Consider the following 25455-nt stretch of genomic DNA (forward strand, 5'->3'; position numbering starts at 1 on the left):
AGAAACACATGCCCAACAACCTGGTGGCCACATGTATTGCCATGTTGTCATGTACTGCTATGTATTGCCACTCAGAAAATACGGAGTAGCCCATAAAAGAGAGTACACTAAATTTACATGCTTTAATGAGATTTTATAATACAGTCAGTTTCACAAAGAAAATAATAAAAATGTATTTGGGATTTATTCTGATAGTATTATACCAACACCCAGGGATAATAATCGTAATGTTTTCTGCTTTTCTACATTTTTAGCTTTGCATTTTTTTCTGTAATGATCTATTTGTTATGACATACAGTATGTGTGACAGATGTCCAATGCTGGCTGCTAAAAAGTAGCTGAGCCCTGTAGGGAAGCAGCAAAAACTTGTGCGTCAGCACAGAAAATGATAGAAGATTGATAATTACTGCTTGTATCTGAGCTCCATTCAACAGACTAGCATGTCCAAATTGTAATTTGGCTACGGATCCACCATTCTATTTACAATGTATTGGAATGAAAATTCCCAGTTTCAAGTAATTGATCATTATGATAGCCAAAGTAAGTGCTTTTAAAGGCAAATTCAGGGTAATTGGGAATTCTGAAGGGAAATAACAAGAGATGTACTCTAGCCTTGTTTACCTCTGAGGAATCTGTAAAGCCATTTACAACCCTGCACAATGAACAAAAACTGCAGTGTAGACCCAGTGTTGGCATCTAGATCTACTCCTGAATTTTCAGAATATTTTTGTTAAAAAAATGGCAAACAACAGACTCCACAATTAAAAGAAAACATTATTTTTTCCAGGAGAAAACCCATCTGTGACTCCAAGGAATTACGGCATCCTGTCTTAAATGCTTCCATTAATTCCATTTTCTACAAGAAATAGAGAAAGAAATAAAGAAGAGGCTTGTAGATAGAAACCTGTCCAAACTGCTAGACTTGGAAGGAATGGGTGGAAAGGGTACAGAAAGTCATGGAAGTGTGCCTCAGCTCTGCATGTGTGCTGTGGTCCTCACTGTCCCCATAGGTGCTGTGCGGGGCTGGGCTGCTCAGCTTGTGAGTCTGCCCAGCAGCTCTTCTGAGAGAGGCTCAGTGTCTCCTTTTACTGGCTAGAGAAGAAAAAAAAGCAAAACAAAGGAAGGGGGAACCAAAAACAAAACAACAACAACCAAACAGTTTTTATAGGACTGATCTGCTTCTGAAAACTCTCTGTAATGTTTTCTAGAACTTCTGGCTTCCACTTTGCTGCAGGCAGAGTGGTCTCTGTGATGGCCCAGCTCAAGGGCCTGTGTGCCTGCAGCATGAGGGATGCAGGGGTCTGCTGAGCACATTGCACTGCTGCACTGTGTCAGCTAAGGTTTAAGTGGCAGAAATAGCAGGTGGAGTTCATCTATTTCACAGTAACTGAGAATAATCACTCCATTGTTCCTGGGCTTCCACCCTCCCCCTTTCCTTTCTTCTTAGAGCAGATGGCATAAAAGAGAGGTTGGTCTGAGAAACAGCATCTCTGCAGTGGTGTGAGGATGGAGACTGGGCTTATAGGTATCACAGGCTCTGATTTAACAAGGTACTTACGCATTTTTGTGGCTTAAGTACAAGCAGCCCCCATTGACTTCAAAAGAATGACTCACAAGGTTAAATTTATGTACATGATCAAATACCTTGCTGAAATGAGGCCATGGAAAACATCCATTTTTTAAAAAAGCTGGGATGAATTTAATTGAAGACACGCATTTCCTTTCAACATCAATTTTTTTCCTATTGTACTTCTTTTAATGACCACATAAAGTAACTGAACAATTCTGTGGAGTCTGTTTGTATATCCTCAGGAACACATAAAGTATTTTCACAGATATAGAAGTGCAGATGGAGCCTAGGAAAGGGTGTGCAATCTAGCGGCTGCACAAGATGAAACTGGACTCCTAATGTTGCTGGAGTCAGAAATGATAGCAACAGACCCTAAAGGCTGCCTGTCAATCTCAGATGCAGATGGTACTTCGTCCAACTGGCCTTCGTGTCAGTTCCTTCAGCCATTTTAGTGACAACACAGTTCCCTAGAGGACAGATCCTGTTGCTTTGCAGCCTGGATTCATACCCAGGGCACTGTGGTCTGTACGATCTCTGCTCAAAGTAGGTTTTTTTAATGCTAATACAGTGCCTCTTCTTGCCCTATCCCAACCCCCCATGCAAAAAGAGATGGTCATTTTCTTCCTCATTTCAAATGTTCCAATTTATCCAAGGAATCAGCAATAATTGTCTGAAAGATTCACTTTTGTTATGCATGCCAAAACTATATATAAATTCCCTGCTAATAAAATTTGCAGACAACACAGTAATTGGCAGCATGATTAATAAGGATGATGCTGCCATCATACAGAGCAGTTGCAGAAGCCAGGCGTGTTCAATCACAACATGTACACACACAATTACATGTTAGCTCTCCCACCTTTGCACAGTGCATGCAAGTAACTTGGACAATGCTGTGAAAAGCTGTGACACTGAAAATTATTTAGGGATTAGTGGACCATCAGTTTAACGTGAACTTCTAGTGTGATGCTATAAGCAGAAAAGGCCCCATGCTATATTTAGTGGATAAGCAAGGAAGTAGCAAGCAAATGTAGGGATGCAATGTTTTCTTTGTGACACTGGAGAAACTAATTCTAGAATATCTACTTCCTGCCTATATTTAAAAAAGGGAACAGCCACAAAGTGATTATAAATAGAAAAGAAGTTAAGTGGGGTAAAAAACCTCTAAAACACTTAATAAATCCCCCTTCTGTTTTGCTTATTACACTTAAGCTCGGCCCGTGAGCTTTAACATGGAATAAAGGTGTGATTAAGGGACAACCTAACCTGGAGAAAATCTATACAAAACCAAAAGCAATGACTACAAGTTACAGTCAAATTCAACTGAGAAAAAAAGCACAATTTCTTCTGCAATTATGCTTTCACAGAAGAGAAGCTGTGGTTCGACAACTTTGGTTCTACGACTTTGCCTGTTTTCAGATCAAACCTGAATATGTTTCTAGATCATAAAATTCATTCAGAAGTAGGAGGTTCAGTACAGAGCAAACTGGGAAAAAAAGCACCTATGCAGTTTGTTTTCTGTAGAAGGTCAGACTGGCTGAGCCTAAGGCTTTTTCTGGGCTCAAAGTCTCCAAGAAGTACAGTTCAAGTCTGAAAAATGTCATTGTGAGGTCAGCCATTTATTGCGCTTCCATGATGTCATGGAAATTTGTTCAGTCTGCAAATTAAAATATATTCTTCCTGGCTGTCAATACTGCAAAACCATCTTAGATTCTGAAAGTCAAATTTGGGTGTTTAATTGGAGGCATGATTGATTATCTAACCTAAAATGTGTGTTGAAAGCATATATCAGAGAAATATCATTCTCTTCAGATTATGTTCTCATAATGCCGTTTTCTGCACAAATGTAAGTAAATGCAGCATTTGGCTCTGTACTTTGAGCTTACTTCACAGACATCATTCACTCCAGAAGAACTGGTTTTAAGAGTAAGGAGCAAGCAAAACGTGATTTTTGTTCCTACAAGAGTACATTTGCCTATAAGGACGCCTGGCAGCTCAGTAAGAAACTGCAGTTCAGTTTTCATGTAGCAGGACTTTCACTGGAGACATACACATCAAAATTAATGTGCTGTGTACTTAACCAAAAGATACTGAAATGTAAAGAAAGCACTGAACTATGTATTTGACTCACCTAACATACCTGTATGTTATGTAAAATGTAGAAGGTAGCTTGCACTGCACTTCCACTTCAGACTATTCAAAGTTGCAGATAAGCTGTCTTGTAAAAGTATTAGATTAAAATTGGACCACCCAGAATAGACACATTTTTACTGTGCTTTTAACAATACACAGTTATGTCTAACAGACATAACATGATTTTAACTAGATGAAAAATCAGGGCAACACTCTAGATCTATTGACTGAGAAGAATAGCAACTGCCTGAATGGTGTTACTTCAAAAACCTGACCCAAGAAGAAAAAAATTTAAATGCCGGGGCAAAAGCCTTCTGGATACCAATTAAATCCTGTCATATTGAGAAATTTTATAGACCAATACCAAACAAATTATCCTAGAATAATGTATGCAAAGGTTCTGTCTTAAAGAAAAAGCCCACCACCATATAAAACTAACCCCATCATATTACATGAAAATAAATTTCTTTCATTATTATCATAGATAATGTTATGGACTTGTCTTTTTTCCCACAGAGGGTTAACATGAAAAGAGGGAAGAATGGCAAAATATGAAACTTTCTCTTTAGCTTCACCTTTCACACTCTGGTATCATACAACAGCAGAAACTAATGAACTTGCTCATCTTCGAAAGCCCTTTTGCATGCTTCTTCCTTCACCCTTAACTCTGATCCTCACAGGTCTTCCCTATGTGTGTGCCAATTTTACTGGTACAATATGAGCACTTTTATTAGTTGTGTTCTGATGATTTCTACAGAGAGATACTTAAAGCTTATACAAGTCAAAAACTATTTTATCTCTTCTGAAGAAAACTAATAGTGCAGAGCCACTGAATGATAAGAGAGACCACTGAATTTATTTAATAATGCATGTCCATTTCACAAAAATGGCCTGTGTAATCCTTTTAAAAATAATAACCTGTTCATTTCAGACCTTGCACAATGCTTCTCTTTGTCCCTTGTAAGTCTCTCAAATGTCTTATTTTAAAGGAATATATAGTACTCCCGGAAGACATTTTCCCATTTCTATTCTCTTCAACTCCTGTGAGCCCTTGTTCTGTGTGATAAGGCAATCTCCTTCGGGATCTGAGCTGTGTAGTTTCGCACCACGAGTGACAAGGACTCAACTTGAATAACTGCTGTGCGCAGGTTGTAATTATGTCAGCTGGAGTGTTGAACAAGGGGACTGATTAATGTGAGCCCCAGCCCAGGCACAGTCCCTATCAAAACCTTCGTGCAGGCCAGCAGTGGGGATGGGTTAAAGCAGAAAGACAAAACATGCTGTATCGTCCATGATAGATGAATTGCTCCAACAGTCTTCAGGCAGATGTTCCAGGACAGTATAATATACAATTACTCTGCCTTATCACCTTCCCAGGGACAATAAAGCTTCCTCCTTCTATAGCTCATGTGAGTGAAGGCAAAATTAGTTTTACTTTTACAACACTGACTCACTTATCATGTTGCCTTGATTGTGCTTTTACAGCTAAAGAAAACATATATTGCACTCTTAAAAACAAACAAACAAACAGAACACACCAAAAAGACTCTGCATTCCTCATCTTTTATATAAAGCTAAACTATTCCTTTGAATCTATATTGCATCATATCATAGTAATGCAGTCCTTAAAGGGCTAATTCAGAATGAGATTCTAGGGAACATTACTAACTTTCGAACAACTGGACCTAGTCACAAGCTTAATGTTATATGTACATATATGAAAGGACCTTAGTCATTCAAGTCAGAATGCATAGATAATAAAAAATACACAGGTTTGGTGCAAAAAATGCCTATGTGAATAACATGCCCTTAGTGACTATTTCAACTAAGCACTCACCCTAAAAATGGTGAAGCACTCTTGTAAAACAATACTTTGAGAAGTCATTAATCCATATGTATCCTTAAAGGCCACAAGAGTTTACTCTACAACTATTATAAACAATCCATGTATTTTCCAAAAGTAAATATAAATTAAGTAAATAAGAGAAATTTAGGAAAAAAAATCTCTCTCTTTGTATTTGTTTCCTTTTTGTTATCAGATGCATACAGTTTGGGGTTTTTTGCTGCAGAGATGGAAGTAGTCTCTGTTTCAGTGCTATTTCCATGAGTTTGCAGACCAGCAGCTCACTAACATGAGGTGAATAGTAAGAGAAGAATATAGCTCATAATATCTTGAAATCCTTCCTTTCTAAGTACTGGATGGGTATAGATAAAGAAACTGTGCTTTAAAGAAGAGAGTCTAAATAGTTCCACTTGCATTCCAGGATGCATTTCTTTCAGTACTACCCTTTCTTCAGCGATATAACAATGACATGATCTTCAAAAACAAAACAAAAAAATGCACCCAGAAATGCATTTAGCGAGACACACATTTGAAGGTCAGGTTTAAAATCAAAGCCAAGGTTGATTCTAATGGCACTTAAGATTGTATACATATTTGAAAAATTCTGTTTATATGCATTCAATTTTCATGAAAGGTATTGGACTACTAGTCCATAAGGGAGAGATAAGATTTTCTAAGGAGACTATAGGAATTAGGCACTGATACTGCACTTCAACTTGAAGGCAGGCTCTCAGATTTTACACCTTCTTTGAGATTTTAGTCATTAAACAGTATTACAGTCCTGGCAACAATAAGGTTTCACCACAACAGTACAGGCTTTCTTATATTCCTCTGGTGATATTTAATCCTATGTTTATGAATCAAAAAGTAGCTCCAAGAAAGCTGGTACATTCTCACTGCACAGCTTGTTGACCTGAGAGGACAGCACAACATGATAAAGATACACCAATTCCTGTACAGAGAAACAACAAAGAAAATGGTCTCGGCCTCACTAAAAAAATATAATCTAAGTATTGAGAAGGATATGATAATCAGACAATAGGCAAAAAGAGTAGTGATAGGTTTGGGAGACAGGGTATCAGTAACACAGGGTAGAAAGCTTTTGGTTTAGGTGCACTGTTGGGTATGGCAGTATGAGATGGCAACCTAGTCTGTCCTCCATAACCATTCATATTAACAATGCAATTAATGGACATAATAAAGAACTGATGTAGGTCTCAATATTTGCATAAATTAGGTATCTACTGCTTCTAAAGAAAGATGTAGGTCACCAATAGGCAACATCAGACACTCTAATCTGCTTTGGAAAAGGAAACAATGTTGCCCCTATCTTTATAGTAATGACGCAACCATTCTAGGAGTAAAACTCCCAAATTTAGGGCTGCCCTTATCTTGAGGAAGGTGGAGTTCTGTCCTCTGTCCCAGGAAAGTATATTAGCTGGCACAAAATATCGTTCATCAACCCTTTCTTTTGAAACTTTGCCATCAGACAGCAAAGAACTGCCAGGAGCCAAAAGCAGATCTAATCCCTGCTTTCAGAAACACTCTTCTGTTTTCAGTTATGTTCTCCATATAATTTTCTTAGAAAATCCAAACAGCAGGCTTCTAAACAATTTGTCCTGTGCCCTTTCAGCTGAGAATCCTAAACAATAACTTGAATGAGGCTGCAGACAGCAGTTCATTATGAACTAAATGAATCCTGAGTTGTCTAATATTCAGGCCTCTAACACATACCCAAAAATACAGGAAGTGGGGCTTGCTTGCCTAAAAAATGTACCAAAAGTCTTGAGGCAGACATAGCCATTTCCCCAGGACAAAGACTTGAGAGCATGCCTCAGTGATTTCACTCAGTTGTGCAAGAACTTGCAAACTCAAGTAGAGAGAGAACAGAAAAACAGAAACTCCAAAAGGAGTACATGCTTCTGGATTTAGATGTCTTTTGGCAAGATTAAGAGATCAGATCCTCTCTGAAAATCAAGTGAAAAGTAGAAATAATTGGTTTTCAATTCCACTACTTACTTGCCTAGTTGAACTTTTTTATTGTTCAGGATACAAAGTCTTGTGGAAGGTGCTGCCAGCTCCCTGGCTTTCCATTTCTCTCCTTCCTAAGAAACAGGTACCTTCATGACAGGTGAGAATTGTCACTTCACTGAGGACATGGAAGGAACGTGAATATCAGTGGAGCCACAATTTTATCCAGTGGCTTTGTTTTTGTTTTATATTATCGACCCTGTGACAGTACACACTTACCAGCCAGTGAGAGCTGACTCCCAACTGAGCTATGGAACAGAGATGCTTAGATGGAGAGGGGCTTAGTTATAATCCTTTCTGTTACAGTACTCCTGCCATGCTACTGGTGAACTGAAACTAAAAATGGGCACTTCAGAGCAGGAAAAGAAAATAAAGATTCTCCTGATGTTATGTTGTAGACTTCTAAGAGAAAAGACATCCAAACAGAAGAGGAAGCCAGGAACAGATGCGGATGGAAAAGAACTCAGAAAACAAGTATTTGCCTTTTAGAATCAAGTTCTGCAATACAGAGTACCAACAGAGCTACCATCACCCAATACTGCATTCTCATCTCTCACCTCTTGCACCACCACCAGGAAACACAAAGCTATTCCCAAAAGCTGCACTCGCTGGCCTTGTTTGCCTGACTTGCTGTCCCTGCATTTATTTAAAACACATTGGATAGCAGACACCTGCTTTGCCCTCACAAGGGCTCATATTTAGGACTTTCCTCTCAGGTCTGACACAAGTGAACAAATCCAATACAAATTCCTTTATCTTTGAAACATTTCTTCTACTTAAAAGTTTTACTGCTCTCCAAAATGACTATATTTCAGCATGCAAAAATCAATCAGCTAAATACCATATGACTGTGCTATAATTTATTAGTGCTGATCAAAATCTTAAAGACTAGTAATTAAAATTCAAATTAAAATGTGATGAAAGTCACATTTAGTCACGTAAATGAAGAGGCTGAATTTCAAATAGGAACAGAGCCACTGGACACTATGAGATGAGAATTTGTAGATGCTCAGTATCACTAACGGCATGTAAAAAGAACTTACCATTTCTTCAAACTTTGCTTCTTTTTCCTGAAGTAAATACATCTATATAGATCTATGAATATATCAGTCTATCAGTGAATGAATTATAGAAAAAGTGCCAAAAAAAGCACTTGTGGAACAATCTCTCCACAGTGGGAAGCTTCCCCCTATTCAGCAAGAAATGTCACTGGTCTGAATCACCTGGGTATAAATCTTTTTGAAATGATCCCTTTTTCTAAAGAAAAGCACAGATTTTGGGGGTCTCATACTTTGAAAAATACCTTTTAAATTTTACCTTTAAAAAGGATGTATCCTGACAATTTGCAACAAACAGTTAATTTGGGACTCAATACTTTGCAGATGAGCATTGTACCAACTGAAGCATGATTTCCTATGCATTCATGACTTGTTCACTAAATCTCCCAGTGCACCAATGCAGCAAACAACAGCTCCCCAACATGTTCCTTCAGGATATCCCCATCCAAGAAAATAGTTGTTTTGGGTGGTGAGGCTGGATTGTAAAACAGAAGAATGCATGACAGCTGAATTTTGCCTGACTGGTCCTCCGTGATTTTTTTTCACTCCTCTTCTCATCCACCTCTTTCAGGAAACATGAACTTAATTTATCTCAGCAGCTACTACAGGGTGTCAGTTTTCACTGAAACTGGCCAGCAGCTTAAAAAGTTATTAAAGAAATGGGTGAAAGATGGATGGATGGGCTGGTACAAGTCTCACAATAAGTTAGGGACAGAAGGCTAAAAAACAATCCTTGTCAACTGATAAAAAAAGTTCTGCTTTTCTGAGCTAAAGATACATCTTTTTTTCTGAAACCAAAACAAATTACTAATGGCTTCTTATATGTTAAAATACCCAGATGAGAGTTCTCCAAAATTTGCTAATAAAAATGGATCTCTGTACTTTAAAAAGAGCTTGTTAACAAAAATATGTCTGAAACACCATATTTTTCTAAAGAAACATCATCAGAACTTAGGAATTGATTTTAGTAGTTACAATACCTTCTACAACTTCACAATGGTTCTAAGTATTGTTTGCTCTGTAGATTGTGCATGCAAAATTTCAACAGAAATGTTTTGAAGAAGCTCACACAGTTCCACATGGGATTTGCAGCAGAATAAATGATGTCCCATGCTACAGTTAGAGAGAATCCATAATTATCTTGAATGGGGATTGAAGGAGCATGCACAGAAGTTACAAACATAAAACAATAAATACTATATTTTAAGGGATATTAGCAATATCACAATGAACCATGGGATGATGTTCAGGCAGTCTAGGATATCAGCAGAACCACCAGCTCTGTTTACAGGATTATAACATAAATAATTTTAGAGTATTATGAAATGAAGAGTTTGTGTGTTTTAAATGATAACATCACTAAATATATAAAAAAAGATAGCAATGCTGAAGAACACCAGGAGAAGTATCACTTTAATGCATTATCTAAAAAAGTGGATATATGGGTATGGACCTATATTCTAGGAACCACAGTCAGCTGGGTGGTTTGATCAGTTGGAACGAAAAAGAAACCTAGGAAAAAAACCTGTGCACTTACAAAAAAGGTGGGAAAATATCAAGGAATGTCTCCAATCCCCTGACCCATGGGAGTGGGAGAAAGAACATTGTTGCATTAGCTTTTCCATTGCATTAGGCATACTAAGCCTCAGCATATCTAACTTGCTGAGGAGATGATGAGGTGTGCTGTAACAGCCTCATCTTTTCTCTAAAGACACAAAGTAAAAAGTAGCTTTGATCCAATGCATCCAAGAACGCAGAGCAACCTTTTGTTCATATACATTTTCTTCTCTTAATCCTTTTCCGTTATTCAAACAGTACATTTTAAAACATAAAAAAAAAAAAAAAGGTAACACCAGAGCAGCACTCCATCACCTGCAATAACAAAACAGAGTGCTTTATGTGCTGGTTATTCCCTAAGAAGTCTCAGCTACATCTACAGCTATTATTCAGACCTAAACAGGCCTAGCAAAACCACAAAGATCATCCCAACCAGGGACAAAATAGCTGTAATAAGCAACTTAATAAGTTGCTACAGGACAACAGGCTCCTCTCCAGATTGTCTTTTTGTAAGCAAAGCCTCAAGGGAAATAGGGATCCCTGATCCATGATTTATGAGAGAGAATAAAGAGAGACTGCAAAATGGTTTTAGGGATGGTGACCTGTTGTATACCAAATGGCCTGTCTTCCTCATGCCCCATTTTCCTATGGAGAATTCAACACCTTCTCCCAGCTGCTCAGAAAGGAGAAAAGGCAACAATGCAAACCTTGAGACAAGCGCTCCCCTGGCCAACACTAAGCAGCAACTTTGAAGCCCCAGGTTCAAAGCAACATTGTTGGAATTCTGAGCTCCCAAATCTCTAATGCCTCTCTCTCCAAAACAGAAATCTGAGGTTCTCAGAGATGAGCTTTCAGCCCATAGAGGTAACCCACAACACAGGGAAGAGGGTGGCCAGGAGCACCAGACTTCCACACCCCAGGTGCTGATGCTGCTCCAGAGCCTCATTCCCACCATATCACATTGTGGTGCCTGGCAGGCCCCCTCCAGCCACGCTGCAGAGGTGCCAGCCCCGTGCATTGAGCCCGCGCTTCCACTCTGCAGGAGGGGAACCTTGGGGTGGTGACAGGGGCTTTAGCATCTGAGCTCCCAAAGTGCCCCAACATACCTCTCCAGGAGAATTTGGGCAGAAGCTGGTACAGAGACAAGGGCAAGTCTGCTGGAATGCGCAAGGAATTTTATTCAGCTTTCATAAATCAGGAATTTCTAACAATGCCAAATTTATCTGGAAAATTGCTCACTATTTCTAATGCATTAAAAGTATCTAAGTGGCAAGCTTTTCTCAAACACAAAAGCTCTTTTCTTTCCCTATTTTACTTGCTATTCAGCAATTCTTCTCTTTATCTCATTTTCATCAGACTTTAAACAGAAAAAACCTTTCCCTTTCCACCCCTTGCACTAGAGTATACCTCTTTCTGGGACTTCAGAACAGAACTTGCTTTCTGAGACTTCCCCAGATTTAATCTGTTTTGTATGTCGCACATGAAGGAGGAAGAGGGAAAGTTGTCACAAAGACAGCAGTAACACAGGAACTTGTTTTACAGGGTAGTAGCCATATAGCCTGGAGAATAAACCCCACACAACACAACAGGCTTGTGTCTATCAATTTCATCTTGGAGACCTGTACTGCTACCAAAGTGATTTCAGACTGCTAGCTACCTGCCACATAGTTAGATGGTAGATATCAGCAGCAGCAATGATGATGATGATGATGATGATGATGATAATAATAATAATAATAATAATAATAATAATTCCTTGTATATTTCATCACCCCCAAAGATAGCTTTGGCCCTTTTATAATGATTGCATTGGGGATTAAGGAATGGCAAAAGAAACAAACAAATTAACAAATTCATTCTTTTATTCTCTGCTACAAGGCAAGAGCAAAGAAAACATCTATGGTTGTTTTAATATTTTTTAAAATATGTTTTACACAAAAGGCTCACATTAATTAAGCTATGATGCCAATGATTATTTTTAGATCAAACCATTGTAACAAATGGAAGTTTATTTGTAGTCATAAAAGATCTTCACTGCACTTTTTTATCAGAAGAACTGTAAGAATAGGAAATTACAGGTCTTTTTGCTACTACATGCTATATTAAGACCACAGCATTGCTGTTCATCTTGAGGTTAATACTAAAATTTTATTGACTATCAAAATACAACATACTTAGGATTGTTTTAATTTGAATAATATGCTGATACTTCAGATTGATAAACATGAATTAAGTATATATTAAATATAAATACACATGTATTTATGACAACATATTTATGCTCTTTAAGCATGAGGAATAGATGAGACAGTGATGGCTACATATGATAGCAAAAAAAGAAGTGTGAGGACAGAGAGAAGATAAAAAGTGATAAAAGAATACTTTAGTTACATTAATCTGTCCACTGCATGAAGTGGTCTTATTCATATTTCCTAGACACCAATACTTCAAGGTTTTGGGTTAAGTATCTTGGACACTGATTCAGAAAAAAACAGCATCAGTTCAGCAGGGAAGGGGCTGCCTCAGAAACATTTAGGGACAAAGCCCAAATTGAACAGTAAGGGAAAGACAGTGACTACTGAAAGAAATCAGGAGACTAACAATATTTTTTCAGAACTTAAATCAAAACTTGAACAATTTACAAAGTGCTGGCCTATCAAGAGAAGCTGTAACAAAGAGATGCTGAAACCAGATATTAATTTTTACATTGATATTGAAATGGCTTCAAGTCTCAGTAACATTAAACTCAGCAGTCTCCTTTGAGTATTTTAGCACAGCATTTAGGCTTAAATAGATCCCTTAAAAGTTGTCCTTCAAAGGACTCAACCTAAAATGAGACTAGAATAGTATTATCAGTGTTTGCAATGGCATCACCACTTGGGCACATCCCTAAAGTCCCTAGTTCAGTGTTAGCATGAGAATCACAGACCCATCGAGTTAAAAAGATGTATTTTAATTCCTCTTTCTTAGAGTGGCAATAGGGGGGAAAAAACCAACCCCTAAGAACAAACAAGTAAATAAATAAATAAATATAATACATAAATAAATAAATAAAAATTTAAAAAAATCCCAAAACAACAAAAGAGGTACCAAGGCTCACGGAATTACTGATGAATTTCTTTAACAAGTATTAGCCATTAAAATTAGTAAAAGACCATACCACCCTTCTACCAAGTAGAGTGCATTTACTATGCTTTTAATTACAAATACAGAATGTGGAGGAGCTCACAACATGATGACAGTATTTTATGCTGTGCCAAGGCCTCTTAATATGGCAACTTCCCAGTGGAACACAGTCACCAAGTCAACACATGCCAATGCACACGTGTGTGCTTGTGCACCTATCTTTCCCTAAGGAACAATCGTGTTTCCTTATACACACATTCTCTTGAGCACTCCATGCAGTGACATTGGAAGGGGACAGCTTTGAGAGAGGGAGTCCAAGTTCTTTCATACACTGGCACCAAGGATTGTCCAAAACTGCAGAGACACAATCTCTCAGTCAGTGCAGACAGCACAGACACTTTGGAGCAAGGGTCACATTATTACCTGTGTGCTCTGCCATTCCGAGTGTTAGGAATCACATCTGCTTAAACTGGTTAACCTGATAACTGATCTGCATTGATGCTACTGCAACACTGCATATTTTTATTCTGATTTCATCACATAAACTATATGCTATAACTTAGGTGAATATAAGAGGTTTTATTAAGCTACAGAAACATTACAAAAGGGAATAATGCTGACCATTGTTTTGTATGCCATGTATTTGCTGGAATAAATAAGGTGTTTTTGCAACTATATCTAAATTCTATTTCAGATTATTTTTCTTTTAAAGACTTAAATGTTACAGCGTATTTTATTCCAGATTAATAGAAATATTTCCAAATATTTTATCTGAATGTTTACTAAAAACTAAGGGGAAAATAATATTCTGAGTTTTCATCTGGGAAGTGTGCCCATGCACTGACAGAATGTCTCTCTAAACTTGTATCTTCATTTGTTTATAAGTCTCCTAGCACAAGGCACTGGATATCCTCAACTCCTGCTGCTGAACACTACAGAAGCTGGAGTACTTCCCGAAGGCCCTGTTTGCTCTATTACATACATGCTTTATTTTCCTTAACAACTTTGTATTTGTACTAAGTATATGCACCATTCTTTTTCCAATCCTGCCTTTGTGATATATATATATAAAAGTGTTCTCCCATAGTGCAATGCTGGTTGCCACCTGGAATCCTCATCACCCTATATAGCTGTATTACCTAGTTATTTCCTATATAGGCATATTAAATTTCACTGGTTAAAAGAGCATACTGATATTAATGTTTTAATGATAAATAAACTGTTTTCATCATTTTATGTAAAATTTGCCTAAACGGCCTTTCAGTTTTGCTATGAATTAGTATGTATTTTTACCTCATCTGTAAAGTAGTCCCTAGTTATCCTTGATGTAATAAGGGAATAGTGCACAGCTGATGCCATCATACCTAAAAGTTATTGAATTCACCAAAACAGAGAGAAAACACTTACTTTGCACATTCTTATGACTTAGGTGCAAATCCTGGAGTGTATTATAAACTGGTCTTTACAACCTATGAACAGATACTGTAAGTCAGACAGAAATAGGAACTCCCTAGGGATGCTGTCCAAAAAAAGAAAAGTAGCCCCTGTGGAGTAACTCCTTCTAAGTCATGCTGCTGCTGCTGCTGAAAATATGCAATGAATCCGTCTGCAGTTGGACTTTCAGATGCCATAATTCCCTTACAGAATGTTGTTTAATTATTTTATTATGCATAATAAATGTAAAATATTTATTTTAGCTTACATAATTATATTAAAAATGTATGCGATTTATTCTCAGTCTTGTAAGACATCCTTCACAAGTCATATACTTTATAGAAAGGAATGCATGCTGTTTTGCTGGCCTGGCTGTTTGTTTCTACACCTTCTTATCTATGACTAAGGAACACCCCTGCATATTGCCTTCCATTCCCTCACCACCATGGGTACTCTGTGCAAAATGAACCATACAGTGGAGTCCCAGACAACTGAAAATTATTTTCTTTAATCACAGCAGAGGGATGGCCTGAAGTACATTACCATAATATCAGTCCCACACTCTTGTGGTCAAAGTAGTAGCAAAATTCTTTCTGCATCATAAAACTATGCCAGTGCTTCTCCCGAGCACTGCAATCCAACAAGTTTGATCATGTGAGAAAAGCAGGGTTCTGCCTTTTGCATGCCCCCCTCCATGTAACTCAGATCCATTTCACTGAAACATCCCCCTCACACACACCACGAGCATAAATTGCCTGACAAGTTGTAGTAGTTATATAGAAAGAACAAATGGGAATTAAATTTAAAACCTTACATATGAATAAATGAGATTTCCCTTTCTTAGACACATGCACAAAACCAGTTTAGTTCTGAAAATGCTGTATATCTGCATCTTTCATTGACAGCATCAGACTTAGGGGGATTTTTCACTACTGCAATCAGGTTAAATTCAGGTACCTAACTATGCTGCAGGTTTAGAAATTCTGTCCACAGTCAATACAGCCAACAGATTTAGAACCCTGTGTCACAGGTGCTGTTCATTTTCAGGATGTTATACAGCTCTACAGTGCTTACTGTGCCCATTTCCAAATGCAAACAGTATTGTTGACAGTGTTACTCCAGGATTGTGTCATCTGAAAAGTTCAGTCACATAACACATCTTTTTTAAATTACTAGGAAATATAAAATAAGCATTGCATAAGTAATGGTAGTGCAGGGCCCTGTGAGACCAATTCTGTGTTATAAAATTAGGTTGAACATTAATTAAGGGTGAATGAATATTTTTGTATGACAAAGCACATTGACTTAAGAATGGAGAGACATGCTGTGTGATTTGAAAAAGTAAATGCAAAGGAAAATCATGCATATTTTTATCTAAATAGGGAAAAACGTAAATTGAAAAACCAAATGTGAAAAATATGTAACCAAAAATACAACTAAACATTTGTGTTTATGAATATTATATTTTGCTTCCTTCTAAAGGATTTTTAAAACTAGACCGAAAACATAATTTCAAATTGTAATTGTTACTGGAAGTCATATACTACTATCGAAAAGCAGATGTCAATTTCTTTGTCATCAAAATACAAAAGATTTAGACAAAAATAAATATCAAGTGGTCACCAGACAAAAACTAGAGATGGAAGGGAACATTTTTCACAAGAATACTGAAGTACAACTATAAGCATATGCATACTACAGAGAATTTATAATTTGTGAGCTAAAAATGCTAAGTTAGCTTACCATTCCCCTTAGAAAACCACATCCATTTATGTCTTTTTCTAGTTAAAACAAGAATCTCTCATGCTGTATGCTATATAGGGAATAAATTGCCTTTTGTGTTCCATGTAGCCAAAATCACTCTTTTCCCCATAGTACCATACAGACAACTTCACTTCAGTTTATAAAGTTCATAACAGTTCCTAAATTCAGATTAGTTTCTTCCAATAGCCCTTTTTCTGTACTTCTAGCCAGGGTTATCTACCCTTTCACTCACTAGACTGGCAAGAATTTTTGCAGGATAATTATTCACAATTTCAGGCTGAGGAATTGAAAAGCTTGAAGTCAAGAATCTCCAAGAATACTCTGAGCACCAATCAGCTGAATGGGAATAGTTTAAAATCTTGTACTTAGCCACTGTTTTAATTCAAGTGTCTCAAATGACTTTATAGAACAGAGATCAGTTATCAATGAAAGGAAAATTTATACTAGGACTAACAATACTTTCCTCCATATCCCAACACAAAAAGAGGAATATTCACCTCCCTGAAAGTACAAGGCTCATTAAAGTGTCTGCAGTTGCCAAGCAACACTAAACAGCAACACATGAAATAGTCTGGATGAACTTACAGTGCAAGGGCCGAGCTCACAGCATCACAATGAGACCTCAACCAGTAGACTTAGGGGTGAATTTTATCACTAGATCAGCAGATTTTAAAATCTTCATTTTAACATTTTCTCTATGTGACACTTGCAAGACTACATACCATCTGCTGAACTTGTGCAAACAATATTATTTACAGAGTTGCTAATAACTTTCCTTTAAAAGAGAAATACTGCATGACTTGACAAAGGGGCAACATGTGATTCCCTTAAAATTGTAGTTTAAGATGAAGAGAGAGGTGGATAGAGAGCAGAACATTTACTTGCCAACAAGGCTGGCTAATATCCGAGGACTGTGGAAACTGGCAGGCACAAGCAGGACTGCTGAGCTAATAAATACAGCAGCCCCTCTACAGGCTCCTCTGCAGCTACACAAAGTGCCTCACTGCCTCTATGAACCTGCAGCAGCAGCAGCAGCATAGCTCTGGTTCCTGCATCCCTACCAGATGTTTTTCAGCATAGCTTGGAACACATTTCCTGCACAATCAAAGCTTCATCAGCTGCTATCTGTAGAGATTAGCCTTCAAAGGTTAGGTCAAAATTGGCCTGTGAAGGATGGAAACTAACATTCTATTGCCATGAAACATTTATTTTTCAATAATATAAAAATAGGGCATGCCCAGATATTTCTTGTTAATCCTGATAAAATATGCTATGCTTGCATATTCTCTAATATTATATATATCAGAGAATGCATATTCTCCAGTATTATAAAATACTCTTTAAAAACTTGCTATTTCTTGGAATTTATATCCCATACAGAAAACTCTTTATCCAAAGTAAAATGATCTGTCTTTCACTCAACAGAGCACTGGGTTATGCATGTGGTCATCCTGAGTGAGAGAAGTGCATCCACTCATTGGATGTGTGTAACAAACCCCAAACTGATTCACATCTTCAACACTCCCAGTCTCTTGGGTCTTCAAGCCTAGGATCTCAAATCCACTGTAACCCACTTCTCATTTCCTAGCCCTGTAAAAGGACTATTCCTGCCAATTGGGATGATTCAGTTAAAGTGGATGACCACAAGATTAAGTGTCCTAAAACACACAGCATTAAAGACAGCACTTCTTTCACCTTCAGTGCAGCCCATCATGTCACACTAATGCTTATATGCCCTCACTTCACTCAACACAGACCTTTTAACACAACTGCTCTGACAAATGAAAACCACCTCTAATTCCTAGATGACTTACTGACACTGACAAAACCACTTCTACTTATAAAAGAAAAGATAAAGAAACAGTGACACCCTTAAGGTAGCAGCACAAAAACACTGTCCCCTCCCCCTGAGGTTATCAAATTCAGTTCTCTGCAGTTCTAGAGTGTGATTTAATGGGTGCTCAGTACAGAAGAGTTCACAGAACATTTTCCCTGCACAAACAAAACAATGCAACGAGAAGTTTTGTACAGAAAATCCGTGACCACTGCAGAAGCTTTCTGCACATGAGTTTTCTGTAAAGTAGCACATAAATAGCATGAAAACAGGTATTATGAGAGCAGATAGGCTTCATTATGTAGTCTTGCTTTAGGAAACTACATTAAAACTTATACTAAAGGAACATTACAGGTGTATGTTCAGCATGAAAAGAAAATAAAAAATGCTATAGGGGTATAATCAAATGTTTAACTTTCCCCTCTTGTGTGCATGCATCACAACACATACATCTAATCATATGCCATTTATCAAATATAATGCTGATTTTTAAGAACTTTTTGAACATCAACTCTTGCAAATAGCCCACAAAATCCTTCTGTGGATTCCTTTATGGTACACATAGACTAGCCACCTCACTGCAAGGTATTAAAAGTATTCAAGAATGTAGAAGATGTGTGTTTAAGAGTAAAGATGCATTTAAGAAGCAACATGAGATCATTTAATAAGTAGTCTGTAACAAACCAAAGACACCAAGTGATAAGCACCAGAAGTAACCTTCACTGTTCAATGTGATTATTTTAAAATTTAATCAACTGCCCTAACATGGGGATGGGTTTTAGTGGTGTAACATGGGAGGCTTTGCCATGCAACCAACCCTTTGGACAACATTCATCCTAACACCCTGGCTAGCAAGGAAAAGGAAAACTGGAGCAGAACAACAGGACTCTGAAGAACTGTAACTAGCTCGAGTTGTTTCCAGTTATAATAAGTGTCTGGTGAGTATTCAGGCTGGTAAGCCTTTTAGACAACTTTCCTTTTCTTGGTGAAATGGTTGCAACTCAACCAAGAAAAATTTCAAAACCGCAAATGATTTGAAAAGGCAATGTAGATAAGCAGCCTCACCACAGAGAATTCCAACAGACACTGGAGCAGCTGTGAAACAAACACTCAACATTAGCACTGTAGTGTTACCACTAAAAGGTTTCCCATCATTTGTTTTTCTTTATAAAGTAACACCTAAATACTGAAGACTAAGTTTTTAAATTTAGCTCTTAATTTAATATGTAATTACTGCTGCCCTGATGGTGTTTTAATGGCAATATATTTTTATTGGTGACTTCAAATGAACCTCATCTGATCACCTTAACCCTTCTCTCATCATGCTTTAGTTAATGACTCATTACCTGTAGTCACACCAGGGACATCTGTAAGGCTTTTCTCCAGTATGGACACGCTTATGTCGTGTCAGATGCGATTGTGTTGTGGAAGCAAAGTTACACTCATCACATTTGAATGGTTTCTCTCCTAGAAGGTGACAAGAGAAGATTATCAGTTTTCATCTACAGAAAACAAAGACAGTCCCAAATTTCTGGCATATCCCTTGAGACAGCTTTTAGCCCGTGTATATATATATAGCAAACACAAATACCACATGAATTTGCAAATACAATGCATTAACTGCAAAATATGACAGAAACACATCAATATCCAACCGACTTCCCACAGGGAATTACACAGCAGCAAAAAGGAGGAGAAATAACAGCACTGAAACAGAGTAACTTTGTTACTGGGCCTTACTCCATGAAAATACCCTAAGCAGGTGACAGGCATTTGTCTTATGCCACATCTTCCCTTCAATCTGAGCCAAGAACAGCCCCAAAAGCAACACGGGGGGAGGCAGAAGGTGAGAAATCACACTGATGCTTGTATTCAGCATACGCTTAGAAAGGAACATCTCCAGGTGAAAAGTGTCTTTGTTTCCATCTCCAACCTAAATTTTTAATGTTATCCTTTAAATAACATAAATAAACTGGGACTGAGAATATGAACTAGAACTCTCTGCTCCACTTCCCCTATCTTGCCAGTTAGTCTTCTGCCCTTGTTAATATTTTCTGAACAGTAGGCCAATTTTCAGCAGAAGGACTTGAAAGGTTAATGAAAACAAAACAAACACCAACTACTAAACTTCAAAAAGGACAATATGTTCAGATTACTAAAATTCAATCTCTGCTGAATGTACAGCTCAGTGAAAATTTCTAGAGGACTACTAATTGAAGAAAAGTAAAAATCTTTAGTGTCTAAGTTACTATGTAAAAAGAGTACTTTTCCTTCTACTGGAGGGGTCTACCCCTTAGAAGATACTAAGACAAAACCTCATGACAGATACACTGTAATGACTAGTTAAGACACCTACATCCCATTTTTCCAACTGGTTGTCACAGAAACATTCCTTGGGGCTTACAGGCAGATATAGTTACCATTTAGGGAGGAAAGAGTTTTTCTTTTGTATGGAGAAGCTAAAAGCCAGGTCCTAACTTACTTTATTTTCATTGCAGTATGCAAGCCTTCCAATGTATTTATCTAAAAACTACATAAGGAATCAAGATCCCTGACTTAAGAAGTCTGGATAAAACTGCTAGAAACAGACATGTACTTTGAAGACTGTTCAGAGATCTAGGACAGGCAGTTTCAAATTGAACCATAAGCCTATTAGCAGGTGTAATGTGAAGTTTTTCAGACTGACAGAAGATACACCACCAGTATAACCCTATCAGTATGAGTGGCCTTCTGCAATCAGTAGCAAACGGCCACTCCCAAACAGCCATGCCTCCAAGACAAATTTTTGAAGCTGTTTATAGCAAGAGATTCTGAAGATTTTGAAATAGACTTTGCCAGAATTCTGAGAGCAGAGAGAAATACGCATTTTTCATTCTTGGAGATTGTTGGGGCTTTTCTTCCCAAGAGAAAAAGATGTGCAAGGCCCTCAAGGCCTGAAAAATTCCTAATTCTGGATGGAAAGAGAACAGAGCAGCTTCTGAAAGCTCCATAAAGAGTTGGAATAATTGCTTTTAGCAGCTGTGGGAGAGAATACCAGCCAATGTTTTTTATTTATTGTTTCATGGGACAAGGAAAGGTGAAGGGGCAGGACACAAAGCCGAAGCCTCCATGCTGGACAAATTGAGACTGCTGGAAAGTATGTCTTTCATGCCCCAAATGGGGTTTTCTTGTCAGACCCTGACACTCTGCTCTGGAGAAGCTGATTCTCCCAGCAGCTTGCATGGTAGTGGCTGCTGCTTCAATTAAACTCTCTGGGAGGCCATGGACTCCCTAGCAACGTAACCTGTTCTTGAACTGAAGATTTCCCCTTCTGATTTATTTTATCATCTAGCATTAAAGAAGATAGCAACATTTTCAAGCCTAAGTAGTTAAGCCACAGGTATTTTAGATAACATACATACTTATTTTAACTGCTTTCATTTAAAATGCACTAGAACTTGCCAACTTCTCCCCTTGAAAAAAAAAAAGGCAGATCTGAACTGAAAGGAGATTTTTAGCTTGCCATTCAGGGGATAAAGGATCAAATAAAGGTCGGCTGCTGTGCCAGGGCAGGGCCAGTGGGGCTGACAGCTGAGTGAGGGCCCATTGAAGCCAGGACGGCTTGCAAATTCTGTCATGACTGTAAGAAAAATGGTAATCCTTGCCCACTGCTCCAGGAAGTTTCTCCTTAGGAAATCCTTGTGGCTAACTGCTCCTGTCAAGTAGACTATGTGTAAATCTCACCTGACAGAAAATACATCACAGCAGTACCACACAACAAAAGCCAACTAAATGGGGAGGAAAAAAGACAGCCTAGCACAGCCTGTAATTCTTAGCAGCTGTACATAAGAAACAGTATTTTTATGGAAAAAAACAGGTTAATTAGTACAGTTGAGAAAATCCTAAAAGACAACTAGGTATTTATTTGGGTTGGGTGATATTGAAGAACATATTAGCTGCAGGAGTACTTCTATTTATTTGTTAATTTATTAAAGCTTTCCACAGACACACTGATTTAAGAATTTTTTGTCTTCCCTATCTATGGGCTAGGATGCTTCTCATTGGTCTTTGTGTCCCAGTTTTCCCTCCACCCTTCTTGCCCCCAGACATTTCAGGCAATACACATAATTCTTTTAATATGGGCTGCCATTAAAAATTCCAAGAAGACTCTTGTTTACTCCCTGTCAAGGTTCTTATTCATACACAATTAAAATTACACAAATAAAAATATCAGTATTGGCAGTATATTTTAAAGCAACAGTATGTAATAACTTTAAAATAGTATATCCATAACCATAAGGACAAAGTCTATTATATTTAAAGACCAATAAAGGTAAAAAAAATTAAATCCCCCCCCACCCATTACCACTACAGAAGACTTATCTGTCTCTCAGCATCTCTACCTTTGTCAATAAGAAGTCCCATAAAAAAAAAGATAGGTGTCCCAAAATGATTCAATGGTCAACAAGTTCTGTGGAGGAACAAAAACAAAGGGCACACATTCCAAGATCAAGGACCCACTCTGTGGGGGTTTACTTTGTTTTTAACACAAGCACTTTCAAAAAAGCTCCATTTCCTGAGCACGGGATTGCAAAATAAATGGCTTTTCATTTTCGACAACTGCAACCAACTTCTGAAGTGCATCTGTTGGTTAAGTCTCCTGACATGGAAAATTTGAGCTTCAACAATCAAAAATTGGGGAAGAAAATGACAAAAGGGCCACTTCATATGGAGCCCTAGTATATAAAAGCTGCTGCTAACCAGTAACTTCAATTTTCTCATTTCCTCTTGCTACTGGACAATTTCTCTTAGGTAGGGAGAAAGTTTTAAAAGCCCAGATTTTTGGTGTCTTTGCTGATTAAAGGTTTGCTATAATCAATTTGCCAATCTGCTGTTAATGTTGGTGTTAATAGAAAAGGGAAAACAACAAAGATGCTCTTCAAATTTCATCTCTTGCTGAAAAGAGCAATAAGTCTTCTTATTGTGAAGTTGAAAGGAAGAAGCTACATTATACATATAAATTCAATGCCGAGTAATGTAACTACACATTAAAGTCAAAGAGCAGTTCACATGAGAAATAGAAACACAAAGTGAGTCACTCATCTGGATAAAAACACATATATTATTAAATTTTCTTTCTTTATTACATTGACCTATAAATGTCTTGAGATGAGTGAGCAGAAGCAATCATACAAACAGTGCTCACTACAATATAAGCTACCATCTTCAAAAATGCATGAAAATATTTGAACAAAGACACAATCTCCTTAAGCAGTTCCACAGGTTCATGGTGACTGCCACAGCAGTGCACAGTAAGTGTACTTACCCACTAACACTTTACTACTGTGATGTACTTTTATCAAGCCTAGGAAGATCCCACCACAACCAACACATGGAAAGCAAATGCAGACTGTTGATGTGTAGAAGATGAGGATGGGGTTTTTGCAATTTGCAGGAGTACTAACCAACTTTAAAAAAGGGATTTCATGCCACAGAAGACAGGCTGTGACTGATCAGCACCGTGGGACTGAGTCAGCTACTACAGCACAAAATGGAAGTTTACTGGAATACATGTATAAGAACAGGCAACCAAAGGAGGTGAGCAGAACAATAAGAGCAAGAACATAAAGAAAAGACATTTTAAAATGATGAATTGTTTCCATGTTTTCATTTCAAGCCAGAAATTATTACCCTTGCTTGTTTTTTCTTCCTAGTTGATCATGATTAAGGTAAAATATTTAAATTATCTGATGTTATATGTGTGTGTGTGTGTGTGTGTTTATTTTTTGTGGCTGATTTAGAGGTTATTTAGCCTTTTTTGTTACAAAATTCAGGCAATCATTTAATTCTTTGTGTAATTAAACTTACTCTAAATCCAGCAAAAACTATCTTCAGCAAGGTGTTCTTACTGGAACAAAATAAGAATCAAAAAAACTTGATTCAGGATGATGCAAAACACAAAATCTTTTCCTCACGGCCTTGTTCAGACACCAGAACTATGGCATCTATGTTCCTGTAGCACCACAAACTACTCCTTATTTACCACACAGCACCTGCTGATACACTGGTCCAAGTTTCTTAAGACAGTTTATCAAAGCCTAGGCAGGCACAAGTGCCTATTGTAAAGCATTTGGCAGGCAGAGATGTAAGTATTCCTTTCAGTGTGATAAAATTCTGGTCAAACTCTGGACCACTCCTTAGGCCATTGCTTCAATTCACAAAACAGAAGTTTCATGGATATTTAATTGTCAGTGAAAGACTTTCAGATTACCAGAGACAGATTCTTGCAGAATAGGACTGGAGGAAGGTGCACTCAGGTCATAAAATAATGTTGAAGCATCTTCCCCAGACAAAATCAGCCAATAACTTCACTTATTGTCTATCCAAAGTGTTCGCTTCTCATTGGACCAGGTCATGATTACAGACACAATGTATTTAAAATAGAATAAAAACATCAACTGGTAAAACACCAGGAATGTCTTGATAGGTCAAATTATTTGTTCCTACTTTACAGTTGAGATGGCCTATATCAAGGAAATCTTTATGCAGATGCATCATGTTTACAAACATATTAAGTACCAAAGTTTTTCAAGTCTTAAAACGAATGGCTTTTTCTTTCAGTTGACCATTCCCGTGCTTCTTTTCATTTAAAAGTAAAAACATCTCTTCAAGGGATCACATCCTATTTACCAAACTGGTCTGTATAGTTTGCTGCAAGAGTGACCGAGACTTAGCTTTTTTCATACCAAGTTATACTTCATGTTGCCTGTAATATTTCCAAAGAAAATGCATCTTTCACAAGATAAAGGCATTTCTCTAGGTACAAAGAAAGAATCTCATCTAAAAAGAGAAGAACAGAGTAAGAAATACCAGAATAAAGGGTATCAAAAGTTTAAGTGGCTGGTCCTACAGCCAGTCTTCCCTTGTGTCAAATCTCTACCAGCAGCTGAACATTTCTCTGGGGTGTCGGGACATCTCAGGCCTTGAGGCTGGGATGAGAGGAGACTTGTTAAGTTGGTTAAGACTCCTTAACTACGTGTGAGGATTTGTTCATTTGCCCTTGAGTTGTGGGCCTCTGACAAGTGATAGAAGTAAATTTTGGATTGGAAGATGTTCTGTGTCAGCC

General features: G+C 37.7%; 1 protein-coding gene across 1 annotated transcript in view; it reads right to left on the reverse strand.

Moving 5' to 3' along the window:
• ZNF407 (zinc finger protein 407) overlaps positions 1–25455 on the reverse strand; it is a 335191-nt gene that overhangs the window by 105532 nt on the left and 204204 nt on the right. The window contains exon 7 of the mRNA XM_066561081.1: positions 19697–19817. Within this exon, the coding sequence (XP_066417178.1) occupies positions 19697–19817 (121 nt within the window). The remainder of the gene's footprint in view (positions 1–19696; positions 19818–25455) is intronic.

The sequence above is a fragment of the Molothrus aeneus genome, chromosome 1 (genome assembly GCF_037042795.1).
Source record: "Molothrus aeneus isolate 106 chromosome 1, BPBGC_Maene_1.0, whole genome shotgun sequence".
In the NCBI taxonomy this organism is placed as follows: Eukaryota; Metazoa; Chordata; class Aves; order Passeriformes; family Icteridae; genus Molothrus; species Molothrus aeneus.